Raw genomic sequence first — 18805 nt, forward strand, 5'->3', positions numbered from 1 at the left:
CCCAGGGAAAGCCACAGAAACCACAAATCCTCTCCCCCAAAACCCAGGAGGACCGTCCACCCCTTCATCCCATACCTTCCACGAAGAACTGGGCACTGGTCTTGACATCACCGGCATCACAGGTATAGGTATCTTCGTCCTCAGGCTGCACGTCATTGATGACCAGCTTACGGTAAAGGCCGTCGCTGACCAACTCATACTTGGACCCAGACTGCAGCTCGACTCTGCCCTTAAACCATCGCACCTGGGCACTGGCCCGGGACACTTGGCACTCAAGCACACCACGGTGTTTTTCCATGGCAATCTTGTCCCTCAATGGGCGCAGGAGGGTCACAGGTAGCTCTGTGGGCACAGTCAAGTTGGGTCAGGATGGTGACATGGATGGATGTTTTTGCCCTGGCAACCTCCTAGGAGCCAAGAAACTGACTTCTGCTCCAAACCAGCTGCCCACGCCTTCCACCCGGGCCAACAGGTGGCCAAGTCAAGCGTCCCACCCAGGGCTACCCCAGAATCTGCTGGGTACAACTGACCACCATTAAAGTGAAGCTTGGTGTCTTTGCACCTCCTCTTACCACTGAGACCATACTCTCCCCTCTCCATGAGTTACTGCTGCCTTGTCTGGAAGGGGTCCTAAGGCACCCCAGGCCTGTGGGAGGCCAGCTGTCTGTGAGGCCCAGCTTGCCATGTTCAGTCCCTGTCCTCCCCTGAGCCCTCCTCACCTTTGACTCGGAGGTGGGCTCTCGATTCTGCATTTTCAGCTACAAATTTGATCTCCCCTGCATCTTCGGCCAGTACCCTCCGGAAGATAAGAGTGTACGTCCTCCCTGGAGACAAAGGACACTCCGTATTACTGAGAGAGAAGTGCAGCCTGGGAAACCCACCCTGCTGCTCTGAAGCCTCTGACCTTCTTGCCGGATGCGCACATTGTCACTGGGCCGTAGCTTGCTGGATTCTCGGAACCATAGTCCAGGAACCTCATCATGGGACACCTCACAGGAGAAGGTGGCACCCTCTTTCTCCATCACCTCCACATCCTCCAGTGGCTTCGTAATCTGAACACTGCGGCCTAGGGGAAGGGAGAGTTGTTGCAGAGGTTTGAACAAGACTGGCCACCATAGGCTCTTATATGTGAATGCTTGGCGGGCGTGGCACTAGGAGGTGTGGCCTTGTTGGGGTGGGTGTGGCCTTGTTGGGGTAGGTGTGGCCTTGTTGGGGTAGGTGTGGTCTTGTTGGGGTAGGTGTGGTCTTGTTGGGGTAGGTGTGGCCTGGTTGGGGTAGGTGTGGTCTTGTTGGAGGAAGTGTGTCACTGGGGGTGGACTTTGGGGTTTCAAATGCTCATACCAGGCCCAGTGTCTCTTCCTACCGACTGTGGATCTGGATGTAAAACTCTTAAGCTACCTCTTCGGCACCATGTCTGTGCCCTACCATGCCTTCCATCATGACAATGAACTAAATCTCTGAACTGTAAGCCAGCCCTAATTAAATGCTTTCCTTTATAAGAGTTGCCATGGTCATGGGGTCTCTTCATGGCAATAGAGCACTGACTGAGACAGCTGGTGTGCCCAGAAGCATAGGCTACTCCCAGCAAAGCTACCAGTTTGCCATCAGGCTGTGGGGAACTGGGGTACCAGAGAGCACTACTCATACCTGCCAACCTTCCCTGTCCCCCCCGACCAGAGCTCACCCTGCACCTTCAGAGAGGCTGAGGTCTGAGCATCAAGAGAGTCACACACATAGACACCCTGGTCCCCGATCTCACACCGGTAAATAATGAGACTCCTGCAGGCTCCCTGGGCCACTATGCCCACAGTCTTGCCTGCCCGCAGCTCCACACCATCCTGTGGGGCAGAGAGGACTGGTCAGGCCCTAGAGTGTCTCCGTAGAAGGGGTTCACCTCCCGGACGCCCACAGGGAGAAGCAGGGAGGAGGGAGGAATACCTTCAGCCAGCGCACATCCACAGGCCGTGACAACTCACACTCCAGGGTCACCTTCTCTTTTTGGGTGGCCACCACGTCCTGCAGTAGCCGGGTGAAGCTCACTGGCAGCTCTGACACGGGAGTTAGGGAAGGAAGCCATGGAGTTAGGAGGTGCTTTCTGATGCCGTGGGCTAACTGTAGCCACACAGGGGTTTTCCACTTTCCACCTGGCCCAGCTGCCTCCCTGGACCACTCAGGGAGCTGAAATGGGTGTGCTTCGGAGGGGGGCTGCCAGCCTTCACTACTCACCTGTGACTATCAGCTGTGCAGACGTGTGCACGCCCTCAGCCCTGAAGGCCACCAACCCGCTGTCCTGTGGCCTCAGTGCTGAGAGTGTGAGGATGTGGACAGGGCCCTGTACGGCCAGGTGGCATGAGGGCCCAGGCTGAAGCCGCAGACCATCTCGAGTCCAGCTGCCCTCCACATCAGCATGAGACAACTCCACATCCATGGAAGCCGTGCCCCGTTCCTTAGCCTCCACGGGCTGCAAACCTCGAACCAGCCGGACCTGCCGCACTGTCAGAGGGACTCCAGTGAGCTAGTAAACTGAGACCCTCCAACCAGCCAGGACTCAGACACAGATGTGGGTTCAGCACACCACCCAAAGGCCACAGAGCAGAGTGAGGCCCCAGGAGTTAACCCCCAGCCCCTACCTCCACCCAGCTCTCCCTCAACCCCAGCTGACCCCCCAGGCCTGACCCTCTACTTCCTCCTCCATCTCTTCCTTCTTTGGATCCACTTTCCGGAACCAGGGTGGACTGCCTGCCTCCCCAAAAGACAATCCCACCCGTTCTCACGGCCGACACAAAGCCACACCCCCACTTCTGGAAGAACCCCTCTCTTCCTCTGAGGTCCCGACCCTGGGCTTACTTTCCACGTTGAGCTTGGCCTGGGTCTTGTCATCTGGTGTCTCACAGCCATAGAAGCCACGGTCAGTGAAGCTCACGCTGCGCAGCACCAGGCGGTGCCGAGCTCCCTCCGCATGGATTTCCATGTTCTCGCTGGGTGCCAGGACGGCAGCGATCCGTGTCCACTTCACCTCAGGCCAGGGGCGCGTCAGCTCCACCTCCAGCGTCACGGAGCTCTTCTCCTCCACAGTCTGCGGCTCGAGTTTCTTTTTGAAGAGGACCGGTGCCTCTGAGATACAGAAGGACAGGGGTCATCTTGGTCACTGGGGGCCTACTGAGGCCCCACCCTAGGCCAGCCTGAGTCTAGGCCAGAGAGCCTCAGCATGCAAGCAGTCCTGCTTCAATCAGGGTAAGCCCCAACTGCAGACCTCACATAGGTGCATTTTATGGGGGAAGCTAAGGCTGTTTCTTCAATCCCATCCCCCCTGCCCCCCCATCCCAAGCCCTGCTGCCCGGCTGTGATCAACTGTGCTGAACTCCTAACTATGGGTAGATACCACAACGGCCAGCCTTCGGCATCTGAGCAGGGCCACTCCACAACCCCTCAGCCACTGTCCCATTGTCTGCCCTAACGATGCCCCAGGACACCTGCTCATGTTAAGATATATGGGGAGGACAAAGGCTCCAGTGTGGGTCTCACTGACCCATCACCCCCCCACTCCGGGAGGTCCACCCATCTTCATTACTCCATACTCAAGAGCCTGCCACATCTTCAAATAAAGTCCTGGCTCTCAAAGCGCACCCATCCCTTTCGCCTTTGAGCTTTTGAGCGCAGCCTCCCATCTGATTTGCCGTTGCAGACCCAACCAGAGACCACTTTCTCCAGAAAGAGGTCTCTCTGGATTGTCTCAGCCTTATCCCTGCCCCTACCAGGTACACTTGAAGAGACAATACCTAGTGCCCCCACCACCACCAAATCACCTCTGTTGACAACAGACAGAGTCCATGTCCTCCAAGGCCAACCAGATCATCCCAACACACATGAACACTATGGGGCTGCCTTATCGGTTCACGCGGAGGGAAAGGCACCTATTGCAAGGACCCACTGGCTATCCTGACAGCCCTGCTGGCTCCCAGCTCACCTCGGACCCGGAGAGTGGCAGAAGATGAGGCACCCTCAGCCTCCACTGTGACATGGCCAGCGTCCTCCAGGGTCAGGCCCAAGATGGTCAAACTACAGGTGGCCGCACTCTGTGCCATAACAAACTTCTCGCTGGGCAGCAGCTGGGTGCCATCCTTGTACCACACGACTGCCGCATCGCTGGGGGACACAACACACTGAAAGGTGGCCTCTTGGCCCTCCTCTGCAACCACGGTGCTCAATCCAGATGTAAACTTGACCACTCGGGGAACTGCAGAGGGAGAGTCTTCTTCAGGGGCCACGGGAGAAGCTCCGCAGAGACGCACCCGAGACAGACACATGGAAGGACCCTTCCCCTAGGAAGCCACTTGAGCTCACCCACGGGTACCTTTGACAGTGAGCCGTGCGCTGGTTCGGTCATCACGGCTCTCACACACGTACTCCCCTGCGTCCTCCTCTCGGAGGCCAGACACAGTCAGGGTGTGCCTAGGCCCCTCCGATGTCATCTGGAAGCGCTTGCCCTGCCGCAGCTGTGTGCTCCCACAGCGCCACACGACCTCGGCCTGGTCTGGGGTCAGCTCACAGACCAGCTTCACAGTGCCACCCAAATCCCCTTCAACGGGCTCCAAGGGTTTGGAGAACTTGGTGGCCACCTCTGAGGGTAGAAAAGGGTGTCAGCCAGTGATCTGGGTAGATGGCCACGTGTCCTGAGCTCCACTCTGGGGCTGCTCTGGGATACTGCCTACTTGTCTCCGGGGCAGATGCAGGGACCCTGGAGGAGATCCAGACTCCTTACCTTCCACCTGCACCGGAAAGTCCTGGCCTTCCTTGCCAACACGGCAGCTGTAGATGGCACTGTCCAGCACCTGTGCACCTCTCACGGTCAGGGTGTGGGTGTCACCCTCGCTGGTGATCTCATGGCGCTTACTGCGGCGAATCTCCACACCGTCTTTGAGCCAGGTCACAGCAGCCACAGAGGGTGCCGCCAGAGTGGCAGTCAGGACGATGTTCTCGTGCTCCTTGACCACCAGAGGCTCCCTGCGGCTGGGTCTCTCTGGAATCTGGGACTCGGGCTCTGGTTCTGGGAAGTAAAGTAGGCATGTAAGAAAGGACAAACACACACGAATCTCCAACAGTAATGTGTGCTAGCTGCTGCCCCTCTGTGTCCAGCAAGAACATAATGCCTCCTAAGGGCCATCATCACCGGTACTGTCCCAACCAAGATCCCAGGAGTCCTGCCTCCAGGGAGACTTCAGCCCACAGGGCAGATGGCATAGAAGGGTAGACAACTCGCAGCCCAGGGTATGATTGGCCTGACCTGGGATGAGACTGGATGTCATAGAAGCTGCCTGAAAAGATAGCCTGGAAGCCAAAACACTACTGGCAAAAGTAGGGTGGGTGTGCAGGAGACCTAGATGGTTCGGCAGAGCCGTGGCCAGCAACTGCACTTAGACAAACCATGTGCTTGAGTTGTCCAGGTTTGTCCAGGGCCACCTATGCTACTGTATATGCGGTATACAGTACACCACAGCTATGCGGGTACAGTAGAAGCCAAATGCAGACAAACACCGTGGCAACATGCTACAGCTGAACCACCAGGACTCCAAGGCCAATATAAAGCCCACGGGCCGAAACAGGAAGAGCAGGTTCCTGAACCTTGGACCAGAACCCTGATAGCTCGCAAGGACTCAGAACTGCAGGATGGTCCACTCAGGCCCCACCTAAACAAGGTGCTTTCCCCAGAACTTGAGGTTCAATAGCTCTTACACCTGAAGCCAGCCCATGCAGGGTGGTGGTGCGCACACCTTTAATCCCAGCCCTCGGGAGGCAGAAAGAGGCGAATCTCTGTGAGTTCTGGGCCAGTCTGGTCTACAGAGCAAGTTTCAGGACAGGCTCCAAAGCTACAGAAAAATACTGTCTCAAGAAGAGGAGGAGGAAGAGGAGGAGGAGGCCAGCCCAATAGAACTAGTGATGAGGAAGGAGGTGGACAGGGGCACAGGCTGGTACAGGGGACATCAGAAATACATGAGAAAGAGGCTCTGCCCTCAGAGTAGAAGGCAGGAGACAGTGGAGAAACAAAAGTCAGAGACAGGGCTGTGAGACCAGACAAGGAACCCTCGTGTCTCGAAGGGGTCAGCTGCATCTCTACCCTGAACACAATGACACCCACCTGTGACGTCCAGACGGAAGGAGACCTTCTGTCCCCCGGCCTCGCAGCTGTACTCCCCAGCATCAGCCTTGCCCGCCTGCTGCACCACCAGCCTCCTCTCGCAGCCCGAGGCCTCCACTCGAACCTTCGAGCTGGAGCTCAGCTTCTTCCCGTCCTTGAACCAGGTCACCTCAGTCTGGGCCTGGGCCACCGTGCAGCTCAGTGTGGCACTGGCCCCTGCCTCTGTCTTCACCTCGCTGCGAGCCTGCTGCTCCTTGGCAAACACCACCTTGGTGTCTAGGAACAGATGGGGACACACAGGATCAGAGACACCATCCAGGTCAGGAAGATCGCACAGGGGAAAGAAGGGTTGGATATAGTGGCAGTAGGACAGAGCATCCTCCAGGCTCCTTACTTGAGGGGTTAGGAAGTCCTTGTACCTCTTGACACAAAACCATAGTTCATGTACACATCCCACCATGCTACAGGAGGGTTCTCTACAGTTCCTGATGCCTCACAGGTGGAGGGCCATTCTTGGTTCTGGCCACTAAGGGGTGGTCTTCCAGGATGTGACACTTACTCCATGGCTAACCTGCTTCTGCCCTATTGGCAGTCAGTTCTAGATACTCTTTATGTCGTTGCATGCTAAGGTGCCTGCAGTGCTCACAGTATCTTCCCATCTGCCACGTGTCAGATGTAAGATACACTAATGCAAGGTCCCATCAGAGACGAAAGTGTGGCTTTTCATTTGTGTCGAGTAGTGATATTATCCCAGATCTTAAAGAATCCATAGTGTCTGCTCAGAGCTGTTTTCCTCCTCAGTAGAGTCTGAGGCAGCCAGGTTACATGCTTGCTGCTCCTTGGTCAACACCAACGAGATGGACCCAAGGAGCATCAGGAAGGCTCTGGGCAGGAACAAAAGCATGACCAAGATGAATTTCCCCTGGTACTCAAGAAGAAAAGGACCTTCCTGGGACACCCTTCCCATTCTGTGTCTTGCTCAACACTGGACAAAACACGGGGATGGGAAGAGAGAAGACATGAAGAGATTATGTAACAGGAGAGCATAGGGTCAGCCACGGTCAGCCATGGTCAGCCACGGCCAGCCACGGTCAGCCACGGCCAGCCACGGTCAGCCACAGTCAGCCATGGTCAGTCACGGCCAGCCACAGTCAGCCATGGTCAGCCACGGCCTAATGCACAAAGGAGCAAAGGGTCCAGACCTAACAGAAGGCACAGTCATGGACGTAAGCCAGTCATCCCTTCCACACAAGGCTTACTATCACAACACCCACCTGTGACGTCCAGACGGAAGGAGACCTTCTGTCCCGCGGCCTCGCAGCTGTACTCCCCAGCATCCGCCTGGCCAGCCTGCTGCACCACCAGCCACCTCTCGCAGCCCGAGGCCTCCACTCGGACCTTCGAGCTGGAGCTCAGCTTCTTCCCGTCCCTGAACCAGGTCACCTCAGTCTGGGCCTGGTCTACCGTGCAGCTCAGTGTGGCACTGGCCCCTGCTTCTGCCTTCACCTCGCTGCGAGTTTGCTGTTCCTTGGCAAACACAACCTTGGGCTCTGGTGACAAACAGATGTATGGAGTCAGAGCCATTGTCTAGGTCAAGAAAGCCACATGGAAAAACAGCTTTGCTGGGTCAGCTAGAGGACGCTTAGCACTGGCTATGCCCAGGAGAGAAACTCCTGGGCCTCTCAGTACAAAATCAGATTATCCTTCAAGGCGGTGGTGGCACACGCCTTCAAGCCCAGCACTCGGGAGGCAGACACAGGCAGATTTCTGTGAGTTTGAGGCCAGCCTGGTCTACAAGAGCTAGTTCCAGGATAGCTAGGGCTTTTACACTGAGAAACCCTGTCTCAAAAAACAAACAAACAAAAATCAGATCATCCACACGGGACACTAACACTGCAGGAGGCCATTGACAGAGTGTCTGTGACAAGCCTTCTTGAGGGAAGGACCGCAGGCCCATAGCATAGGTGCCTCAACCCCTCCATGACAGCAGAGCTCCACCAATAGCATTGCTCAGAGAACATCACCATGGCTGAGGGTCCCTGAGGCCCCATGCCCTTGCCTGCTAGGAGCGATGTCAGCTGCTATGTCAGGAAGGGGCTGGCTGTCTATGCTTAGACCTTATCCTGATGCCTCTCCAGAAAGAGCCCAGTCTGGTCTTGGCTGTTAGTGCTTGGTCCCCCTTAGTGTAACATTTATTTAGCGACCAATAGTGTTGCCAGGCTTTTCTCCCAGCCCTTTTATGCAGACTACATATTTTCACATGCTAAGGCTCTGATTACTGTGAGCTAGTATCTTTCTGTCAGCCACGGGCCTTTCTTTTTCCTCTAGAGTGCTATCTTCTGATGACATAAAGGCATCTCATAGGTCACAGGGATGCAATGCTTCAGGCAAAGGAAAAGCGCTGTTGTCCTTCATGCTGAGGGCATCTGTGTTCTGTTCCAGTCATATTCTCCCGGAGTCTTCACTGGGTCTGCTGCTGCTGGGGGCCAGTGTCTTTCTGGTGTAGGGAGCACATCCGTCACTACTGTATTTTCTGCTCTGATGCGGATGGCTGCGTGGTCGCATCACCATTTGCCTGTGGCGCTTTCTTTCCATGTCTCCAACCAGGGCCACGGTCAAAACACACACAAAGGAAGGAATCCTGACTGGTGCCGGGTCTGTTTTCAGGTTCTCTACTCCATTTCTGGCTCTGCTGCCCATACCTACACTGACATTCAGTTGTCTACAGCACAACGGCATCAAAATAACCTTGGACATCTAGCAGACGAAGTATTGTCTTCATGACTCCTTTGGCTCTACTTGGGCCTTGGAAGCATCACGTCAATTTTGACAACACCAAAAGATCTCCACTTTGGTAGCCATCAGGAACAAGTATCACTCTTGAGCTGGGAAGTGGCTCAGCAGTTAAGAGCACTGGCAGTTCATCCAGAGGATCCAGGTTCAATTCCTAGCACCCACAGGCATCTAACAACTGTCTATAACTCCAGTTCCAGAGAATCTGATGCCCTCTTCTGGGTTCAGTGGGCATTGCACCCATGTAGAGCACAAGGCATTCATGCAGGCAAAATACCCATGCACCCATAAAATTAAAATAAATAAATAAACAGGAGGGCACGTTAAACTTTGTCTTTGATATATGATCTAAAATTTTAGCAAACACTTTGCTCTGTTTTTATTAAATGCACAAGATTCTTCTCTCTTTCTTTAAAAAAAAAAAAAGTCTTACTGTCCTCTTCCCTTTCACACTTTTGTGTTTCACCGACCTTGCACTCCTGGGTGACAACCTCCATCCCTGCACACTAACTCTTAGCTCGGTTCACCTTGTCAAAGGTTTGTACAGACGTCGTCTTCAGTGCACATAAGAGAATGCCTGCCATTCGGTTTCAACACTGTCCCGTCAACATGCAGCCCACAGCAGTGCGCATTCCCTTTATAGTCTCTGGTAGAATCACTGTGATACGAATAAGCTCTGAAGAAGGGCTGCATCTCTTTAAAAGGCTATAGGAGCATACTAGGGTAGGTGACTCTGCAGATAAAGTCCTTGTCAAGCACACACGAGGACCAAAGCTGGGATTCCCCAGGACCCACACACAAGCCGAATGCAGTGGCACACATCTGTAAACCCAGTGCTCCTACGGGGAGACAGGAGAATCCCAGGAAGTTGTGGGTCAGCTAGCCTGGCTACACCGTGGTAAACTACAAAACACTATGCCTTAAAGAGGACTTAACCCAGAGATGGCCTCTGACCTCCACACATGCACTATGGCACACGCATGCCCACATTCACACACATAAACATGCACACACACTTGCCATATATATACATCTCACACAACACAACATATATTAGCCGGGCAGTGGTGGCGCACACCTTTAATCCCAGCATTCAGGGGACAGAGGCAGGAGGATCTCTGAGTTCAAGGCCAGCCTGGTCTACAGAGTGAGTTCTAGTACAACCAGAGAAATACAGAGAAGCCCTGTCCTGCAAAATCAATATGTGTGCGATAATATATATAGATATATCATATATTAAAATCATAAAATAAAATAAATATAAAATAAGAGATTACAGAACTATTCGAATCCCTAGGATTTTTGTTTTGTTTTTTGAGACAGGGTTTCTCTGTGTAACACCCTTGGCTGTCCTGAAACTCACTCTGTAGACCAGGTTGGCCTCGAACTCACAGAGCTCCAGCTGCCTCTGCCTCCCGAATTAAAGGTGTGTGCTATCACCATTCAGTTGGTTGGGGTATTTTTGAGTTTTAGGGGGTTTAGGACTTTTTTTTTAAAGCTTTATAGTCATTTTTAGGAATTGGCCAAGAGTTTATTGAAATTGTGGGAACTTACCTACATTAAATGATGCCACAGTCCTTTCAAATCATTTGTCAAAAAAAATCACGGTGGGTCTTCCATTCATCCCTTTTATACACTACACTAACACACCCATTAAACTCATTCGAAGATATTAAACAGAAAATTCTGACTTAGAAAAATAACAGTTGCTTCAGAAAGACCCCCACAGCTCAGAGACATGGGTCACTGGCCCTTCCTTATCCATTTGCCTTGTGTTCTTCGTTCTACACAGACACTGCATGCAGACGGTGGCACATGGGGTGACGTCCATCCCATTCCGGGACAGGCTCAGCATAAGGGAGACGAGAGACACTAAGAGACAATGTATAACAGACAGAGCCAAACAGAAGGAGCGCAGGGGCAGCCCTGGGCATGAGCCAGGCCCTGAACCCCCACAAGGCCAACTTAGTGTCTCAGCACCCACCTGTGACGTCCAGACGGAAGGAGACCTTCTGTCCCCCGACCTCGCAGCTGTACTCCCCAGCATCCGCCTTGCCCGCCTGCTGCACCACCAGCCTCCTCTCGCAGCCCGAGGCCTCCACTCGGACCTTCGAGCTGGAGCTCAGCTTCTTCCCGTCCTTGAACCAGGTCACCTCAGTCTGGGCCTGGGCCATCGTGCAGTTCAGTGTGGCACTGGCCCCTGCCTCTGCCTTCACCTCGCTGCGAGCCTGCTGCTCCTTGGCAAACACCACCTTGGGCTCTGGGGACAGACAGGGATGCACAGGATCAGAGACACGATCCAGGTCAGGACGGTCACACAGAGATCTGAATGGGGCAGCAGAAGAGCAGAACACCCTCCAGACACAGCGCTCACTGTGCCCAGTAGAAGTCTGAGCACCTCCCAGCATGAAACCACAGTTCCGCCACACTGCGCATCACAATGCAGCCTGGACTCAGACGCCAAGTGAGGCCACCTGGCCGCACTCTGGTCAAAAAGATGGACCCAAGCAACATCAGGAAGGCTCCAGGAAGGAACAAAAACATGACGAAGATGAAACCCCCCAACCTGGGAGCATCTCTCCAGGTAGCCAGGGAGGAGAGGACCTTCCTGGGGACACCCTTGCCGGTCAATGTCCTGCTCAATGCTGCACTAACCATGCAGATGAGAAAGGGGGGGATGTGAAGAGACGGTGTGAAACACAAGGACAAAGAGCCAGCCCTGGGCATGAGCCAGGCCCTGAACCCCCAAAAGGCCAACTTAGTATCACAACACCCACCTGTGACGTCCAGACGGAAGGAGACCTTCTGTCCCCCAGCCTCGCAGCTGTACTCCCCAGCATCCGCCTTGCCCGCCTGCTGCACCACCAGCCTCCTCTCACAGCCCGAGGCCTCCATTCGAACCTTCGAGCCAGAGCTCAGCTTCTTCCCGTCCTTGAACCAGGTCACCTCAGTCTGGACCTGGGCCACTTTGCAGCTCAGTGTGGCACTGGCACCTGCCTCTGTCTTCACCTCGCTGAGAGCCTGTTGCTCCTTGGAGAACACCACCTTGGGCTCTGGAGAAAGACAGGGATGCACAGAGTCAGAGTTGTAATCCATAAGGAAGGTCTCATGGGTGAAAGTCCTGGATGGGAAAGGTGGAGGACAGAGCACTGTCCAGGCTTGTCACTGGCTGAACCAAGAGGAAACCATGGTCCCTCTCAGAACAGAACCAAAATAGACGCACACAACTTGCCACTGCTACATAGGCTGTTCTGGGAGAGTTGCTGTGCCCCTTCCTAGGCTCATCCTGGAAAGGTCTGAGGGTCACGACATTTATCCTCTTGCCCCTCCCTGACAATGACGGGTCTCCCATAGGTCGTGTAAGGGTGTGTTCTCACAAGGTCTGAGTCTCACAAAAACACGCCCTGTCCTGCTTCAACCATCACCAGCCACTGCATCTGCAGGGGAGCCTGGACCACACGCAACCTTACTGTCTGATCCCAATGGTGGCAAGCCTCTGATCTTTCTGGCCACATGTACAGATGCACTGTGCTGTCCTAACTCAAGGTTCTTGCTTATACCTCGGTTCACTGGATGGTGACATGTTATTAATTTGGCAAACTGTGGGAGAGGGCTGCCCTCGGCTTGCCCCAGTGTCTCCACGGCTCTGCTAAAGGTCCTTCTGAATCAGTGCACTCAGTTTCCATGTGTTTCCAAGTATTCAGCGTGGGTTTTAATGGGAACACCTACATTTCTGGAACGCTCCCCGTGCAGTCCCTAGAGCAATCCATGACATCACAGTTTTCACACTGTCACTTCCTGTCCTTTGTTGTGGCCCATCTGGATTCAATCACAGGGTCTGAGCTGCTACTCTAACCATACAGTCTTTCCCACACACAGTAGGGTGGTCCACGTGCTGTTTCTGCAGATGCTGTCTCTTTCTACAAATTCCGCACCGATGTAGAGAGCTAAGGGGGTGGGAGATGGACGCTGCTCTCTGTGATGCTCTCTGTGAGGCTGGCCCCAGAGGCTGATATACTGGAATGTCTGGTTCCCAGTTGGTGGAACTGTTTGAGAAGGATTAGGGGGTGTGGCCTTGTTGGGGGCGTCTGTGTCACGGGAAGTGTTTTTGAGGTTTCAAAAGCCCACACCAGGGCAAGTTTAATCTCTCTGTCTCCAACTTGCAGGTAACATATAAACTCTCAACTACTGTTCCAGCACCACGCCTGCCTGCTGCCACACTCCCCATGATGATGGCCATGGATTCTAATCCTCTGTGTCCCCCAGATTAAATGCTCTTTTTTCTAGGTTGCCTTGGTCATGGTGTCTCTTAACAGCAACAGAAGAATAACTAAGACACCTCCTTCTGCATGCATATATATTCTTGTTATCTGTTAACCACTCTTGCATTGAAAATATGTTGTCTCCTTGTATTAAACTGGATTAGATCTGGTCTAGAGTGTTTTGCTACTGTTGTTCAACTCTAATTTATCTTAAAGTGATCAGGCTATAAGTTACTCTTGTGACAAGACAGACACCTGCTGAAAGCAATCCCTCTGTCTCCACCTAACCTCCCTTTGATATGTGTGGCTATCACTTCTCTGACTGTTAATATAAGCTGCCTGTGTTATGGGGCATAACTTTCCCTGGACTAAATTGCTGTCCAATTCTAGGATTACAAATAAATCTGCTGCAATCCTGTCCTCTGTGTATGGGAGGGGGGATTTTTGCCTGCATGTTTGTCAGGGCACACTATGCATGCAGAACCGATAGGTGCGAGAAGAGGGCACCATATACCCACCACAATGGAGTTAACAGATGGCCGTGAGCTACCATGTAGGTGCTCAGAATTGAACTGGGTCCTCTGGAAGTGCAACAAATGCTCCACACCACAGAGCCATCATCTCTCCAGCCATGTTGTTCTCTAACTAAAGACATCCAGTATCTCTGTGGCGGTCCTGTACCTAACACGGCGACTCTTCATAACCAGCTCTCCCCGCGAGGGGGCTGGCTGTGCCTAGCTTGAGAAATTCAGTCATTTCAACCCATCCTACAGCAATGCTCCGATGGTGGTGGGGACTGGACACCTGCAAAATCCATCTTATTTCCATCCATCTGTGTAAAGCTTACTGTCTCTCCAAAAAATGTTTAGTGATCCACAGCCAGTCTCTCCACGTGTGGTATCAGACTTGGTATTATGAACATGACGCTTTTAACCCTTAAAGCTTTAAACACGTCTTGCAACATGCTCATTGCTAGTAGATGTTGGGGGGGGGTGTTCTTTATACTGGCCTTTGTGTGCAGGATTCTTCCTCAATTGTTACTAAAGCTATTCACTTGTCTTTTGAATAAATGTTACCCTCTATGACTCTGTTGGGGTATTCTCTTCCTAACTTTTGTGCCTTTTGTGGGGTGTTCTTGCTACTTGTGCTGTGGGGTGTGGTGGCAGCTGGCCTCTTCATGCTGCTGCTGATCACGGAGCAGAGCACCGCAGCCCTCGATGCGCACGCAGCACTGCTGGCCACGCCTAGAAACAGTCTGCTTAAAGACATTTGTTACGAATCTTATGGCATGGCCGCAGATAGATTTTTGTCAAAAGCTTCTTTCTAATTCACATTGCTGAGTTTTATCCTTTGTTCTGCCCTTCCTGAGATAATTTCACATTTGGGTCACTCAGATAAGGTCAACTTGTACTCATTTTGCAACATTCCAGACCGATGTTCCTGGGCTAGAAATGTCCTCACAGGGTATGACCCTGGTGGCCCTGAGTTCAGCTCACTCCGACTGTGTCTCACAAATTGTCCTTGATATCCATAATAGATTGACCTAAAATATGAATTATTCTCTTCTGGCTGGAATTTAGTATGCTGTGCTGTCTAAATACACAGAACTAAAGGGTCTTCTCCCTTTTCTGTTCTCTAAGGGGATAGCCATAAGCACAGACCAGATAACTTCCAGAATGTTCAAAGGCCACTGTAGTCATTCTCTCAGGGCCTTGGGCTCTTGTGCCACCCGACACTCACTTTGAGTGAGTTCCTGGGCTAATTTTTTTTTTATTTTTGAGACAGGGTTTCTCCGTAGTTTTTGGTTCCTGTCCTGGAACTAGCTCTTGTAGACCAGGCTGGCCTCGAACTCCCAGAGATCCGCCTGCCTCTGCCTCCCGAGTGTTGGGATTAAAGGCGTGCGCCACCACTGCCTGGCCTGGGCTAATTTTTTAATACAGAAATTACTAAGTTAGCACTTCTGTCTATCCTATCCCTTGTTTACATGTGTTTTTAAGTGATTTACCTTTTTTACATTTACTTAATGTGTATTTGTGTGTGTGTGTGTACATGCACGCACATTCCACAGTGTGTGTGTGTGTGTGTGTGTGTGTGTGTGTGTGTGTGTAGGTTAGAGCACAATTTAGAGTTTTCCCACACCATGTGGATTCTAGAGATTGAACTTAATATGCCAGGCTTGGCAGCAGGTGGCTTTACCTGGTGATCCAAGTCCCCTGCCAATAAAAGAAAAGGCAATTATTTTGTTCACAAGTTTGGTCATGGTTCCTGTTCTGTTTGTTGGGTTTATGAGAGTTCTCAAGTGTGGCAGCTACCTGTGTGACACCCCACTTTGTGTGTTCACACTTGTCTCCTCCTCAAATCTTCTTAACTTCCAACTCCCTAAAGTAAGACATGCATTTGGATTTTTATCAGACATAAATATATTCACGTCTCCCATGGATTTCTATGCACTTTGGTCTTCTTACTATCTTCCAAAAACATGTAATAACTCTTCCCCCATGGATTCCTTAAGAATCCCTTTTAGGACTGGAGAAATGGTTCAGAGGGTAAGAGCACTGACTGCTCTTCCAAAGGTTCTGAGTTCAATTCCCAGCAGCCACATGGTGGCTCACAACCATCTGTAATGGGGTCTGGTGCCCTCTCTGGTGTGCAGGCATACATGCAGGCAGAACACAATATGCATAATAAATATGTATTTTTTTAAAAAAGAATTCCTTTTAGATTTAGAAGTAGAAACGGAGTTTTTGTGTTGTCTTTTAAAATCCCACCTTCCATCAGAAGGTGTTCCACCAGAAGGTGTTCCACCGGACACTGGAAAGAAATGCTTTCTACATAATGATTTAGGTTTTACTAATATTTTAACTTGGAATCATAACTGTGCATTATACACATGTATGTTAGAATCCAGCTGCTGAATCCGGGCCACCACACTCCACAGCAGCTTTCCCCTCTCAGGGACACTGGCAGGCTCCCCACTGAGACACTGTCTGTAAGCCGCTAGCTGAGGGACTGCAGGTGCGGGGTTTCTCACCTTGAGAAGTGAGTTTTCATCCCAGGGGCGGTTGGCTGTCATGCTGCCTGACCCTAGTTCTTTTCCTAGCTCTGTGTGGTTGCAGGCACCTGCTGTAAGACTTTCCTCTTTCTCAAAGAGCTGTAAGTAGAGATGCCCCTTTCTGCCATGTGGACCCCAATTCCTCTGCAGAGCCTCCGCCATGTTGTCTGTCTCTAGTACTCCAGCCTGAACTCTCTTCAAAGTGCCTACCATGCTGTTTTCTATCTGTCTGTCTATCTGTCCATGGCTTAAATAAATCCTAATGCCTCAAAGAACAGTTTCCATCTCAGTGTCCTCTACTGTATCTAAAAGCTTTCATACACTTTTATGGAGCACAATATGACATCTTGATATATGTAAGTTACAGCATGAAATTGTTAAGACACACTAGATAAAATATCCATCATATTCGGGTTTGCTTTCTACTGTGATAAACACCATGACTGGAAGCAACTTGGAGAGGAAAGGGTTATTTGGCTTCCACTCACACTTGTTTGTCACAACGACCACTGAGGAAAAACAGGGTAAGAGCTCGAACAGGACCTGGAGCAGAAGCTACGGAGGAACACGGCTCACTGTCTAGCTCCATTGCCTAGCTGTTTTACACAGCCCAGGCCACCTACATAGGGATGGTGCTCCCCACAGTGGGCTGGGTTGTGGGCGCCTGGTCTCCCTTATTCCTGGGGTGCATTGGCGGGGACAGTTTGTTATCAGTTAACTAAGCTTCCTGTGTGTTTCCGTGCTATCCCTGCCCCACCTGGTGATTAGCTGCAGGCAATCTTCTCCATTGTTAATATGGTAATTTCCCACCTCCCTGGGCGGAGAGATCTTTGTGCTGCAGTTAGGTAGAAAAAGGCTTCCCCAAGTCTGAATAAACGGCATTCGCTTGATCTCCTATCGAATGACCCTGGTCTCTGTGTCTTGTGTTCAATCTCCAGGCCCTTGCCCGGACTCGCATTCGGTACAGCTGCGCGCGAACTGTACCGAGGGTGTAACACCAAAATCGGGTGTTACACTGGGTCCACTCACATCAATCATCAACCAAAACCGTTCCTCATAGACGTGGTCACACACAATCTGTTCTGGGCAATGCCTCCTCCCAAGAGACTCCTGGTTGTACCAAGTTGACCATTAAAACTAAGAACCATTTCCATGTTTTCTATGGTAAAACATTTGAAATGTTCATCTCGAGCTATTTTTGAGCACATGGTACATTATTACTTCAGTCACCTGATTCTTCCTCCTGTGCTTTGTTGGGAAGTCGTGTGTTTCCACGGTTCATGTGATAGGAATTTGGTCCTTGATGTGGAGGTACTGAGGTCTTAGGGCCTCAGATAGTAGAGACTGACTCACTCAGTCCCGGGATCAAACTCTCATGCCATCAGACTTGGTGGCAAGAACCTCTGACCCAGGGCTGGAAAGATGACTCAGTGGTTAAGTCACTGGCTGCTCTTTCAGAGATCCTGAGTTCGATTTCCAGCAGCCACATGGTGGATCACAACCATCTGAGGCCTTCTTCTGGCATGATGTCATACATGCAGATATAGCATTGGTATGCATTAAATAAATAAACAAATCTTTAAAAAATATAAAAGAACCTCTGACCCATCTGACTGGTTCCTCTTTTTTATTTTTAATCAACAAATAATAAACTATTGGATGCAATGCAATGTTTCAACAACCTGTCTACATTGTAATCAAACATGGTAATTAACATATCTACTGCACCAGCTGTTCATCATTTCCTTGTGGTGAGAACATTTTAAATCCTCTTAGCTGTTTGGAAATGCATTGCACATTATTGTGAACTATCATCATCTTACTGTGCAATAAAGCACAGGAAATAATAATGACCTTCTAGAACATATGATATGATTTATCCACAAGCTCCTGTATTAACGCCCTTTCCTATGATAAATTGGTGTTTATGATTCTGTTTCAAAGACATTAGGACTACTCAAGATTTCTACTTCATTTTGTGTCACTTTTTATATAGAAAAACAAATGGCTTTATTTTTCTAGTTTCATATTCTCTAAAAATAAAATGCAGTAGAGATACAAGATTTTTTTCTTTTTGTTGTCTTGTTTTATTTTGTTGGTATGTTTATTTGTAAACCAATTCCTAATAATGAAACACTTAAAATGTTATGCAGTGACACCCAGAGTAGCCAGGTACTTGAACTCACAATAAGTTGGCTTCTGTTGCATGAAAATCCAATCATGGTTAGGGAATCCAAATTTTCTTAGCTTTATTTAAGTTGAATGGAAATGCTTCTTGTGAAAAATGTCAGGCACCATAAGAGTGAGAGCAGGTGGCAACTAGTGTTCAGATGTCAGCCCCCTAGACATGGCTGTCTCAGCAGGGTTGTAGCATGGAGGACCTCAGACACTTGAACACTCACAGAGCCTAATCCTTAGCTTATTCCTAATCCTAAACACGAGGAAGAGCGACGAATGTCCCTGGGAACCAAGAAGCAACACAGGGAACCCCTGGGATGTTTTGGAGGAATAAATGCTACCACATGGAAATAAGGACGGCTCCCTTGACTTAATCACTTTCAT

At 51.0% G+C, this 18805-nt stretch overlaps 1 protein-coding gene across 1 annotated transcript in view; it reads right to left on the reverse strand.

Moving 5' to 3' along the window:
* Obscn (obscurin, cytoskeletal calmodulin and titin-interacting RhoGEF) overlaps positions 1-18805 on the reverse strand; it is a 140684-nt gene that overhangs the window by 78841 nt on the left and 43038 nt on the right. The window contains 14 exon segments of the mRNA XM_050163756.1: positions 76-342; positions 720-824; positions 905-1066; positions 1685-1838; positions 1939-2048; positions 2227-2493; positions 2848-3114; positions 3968-4237; positions 4355-4621; positions 4763-5047; positions 6137-6412; positions 7411-7686; positions 10914-11189; positions 11707-11982. Of these exon segments, the coding sequence (XP_050019713.1) occupies positions 76-342; positions 720-824; positions 905-1066; positions 1685-1838; positions 1939-2048; positions 2227-2493; positions 2848-3114; positions 3968-4237; positions 4355-4621; positions 4763-5047; positions 6137-6412; positions 7411-7686; positions 10914-11189; positions 11707-11982 (3258 nt within the window).

Source organism: Alexandromys fortis, unplaced genomic scaffold (genome assembly GCF_014885135.2).
Source record: "Alexandromys fortis isolate MF-2015 unplaced genomic scaffold, M_Fortis_MF-2015_v1.1 scaffold_149, whole genome shotgun sequence".
Classification (NCBI taxonomy): Eukaryota; Metazoa; Chordata; class Mammalia; order Rodentia; family Cricetidae; genus Alexandromys; species Alexandromys fortis.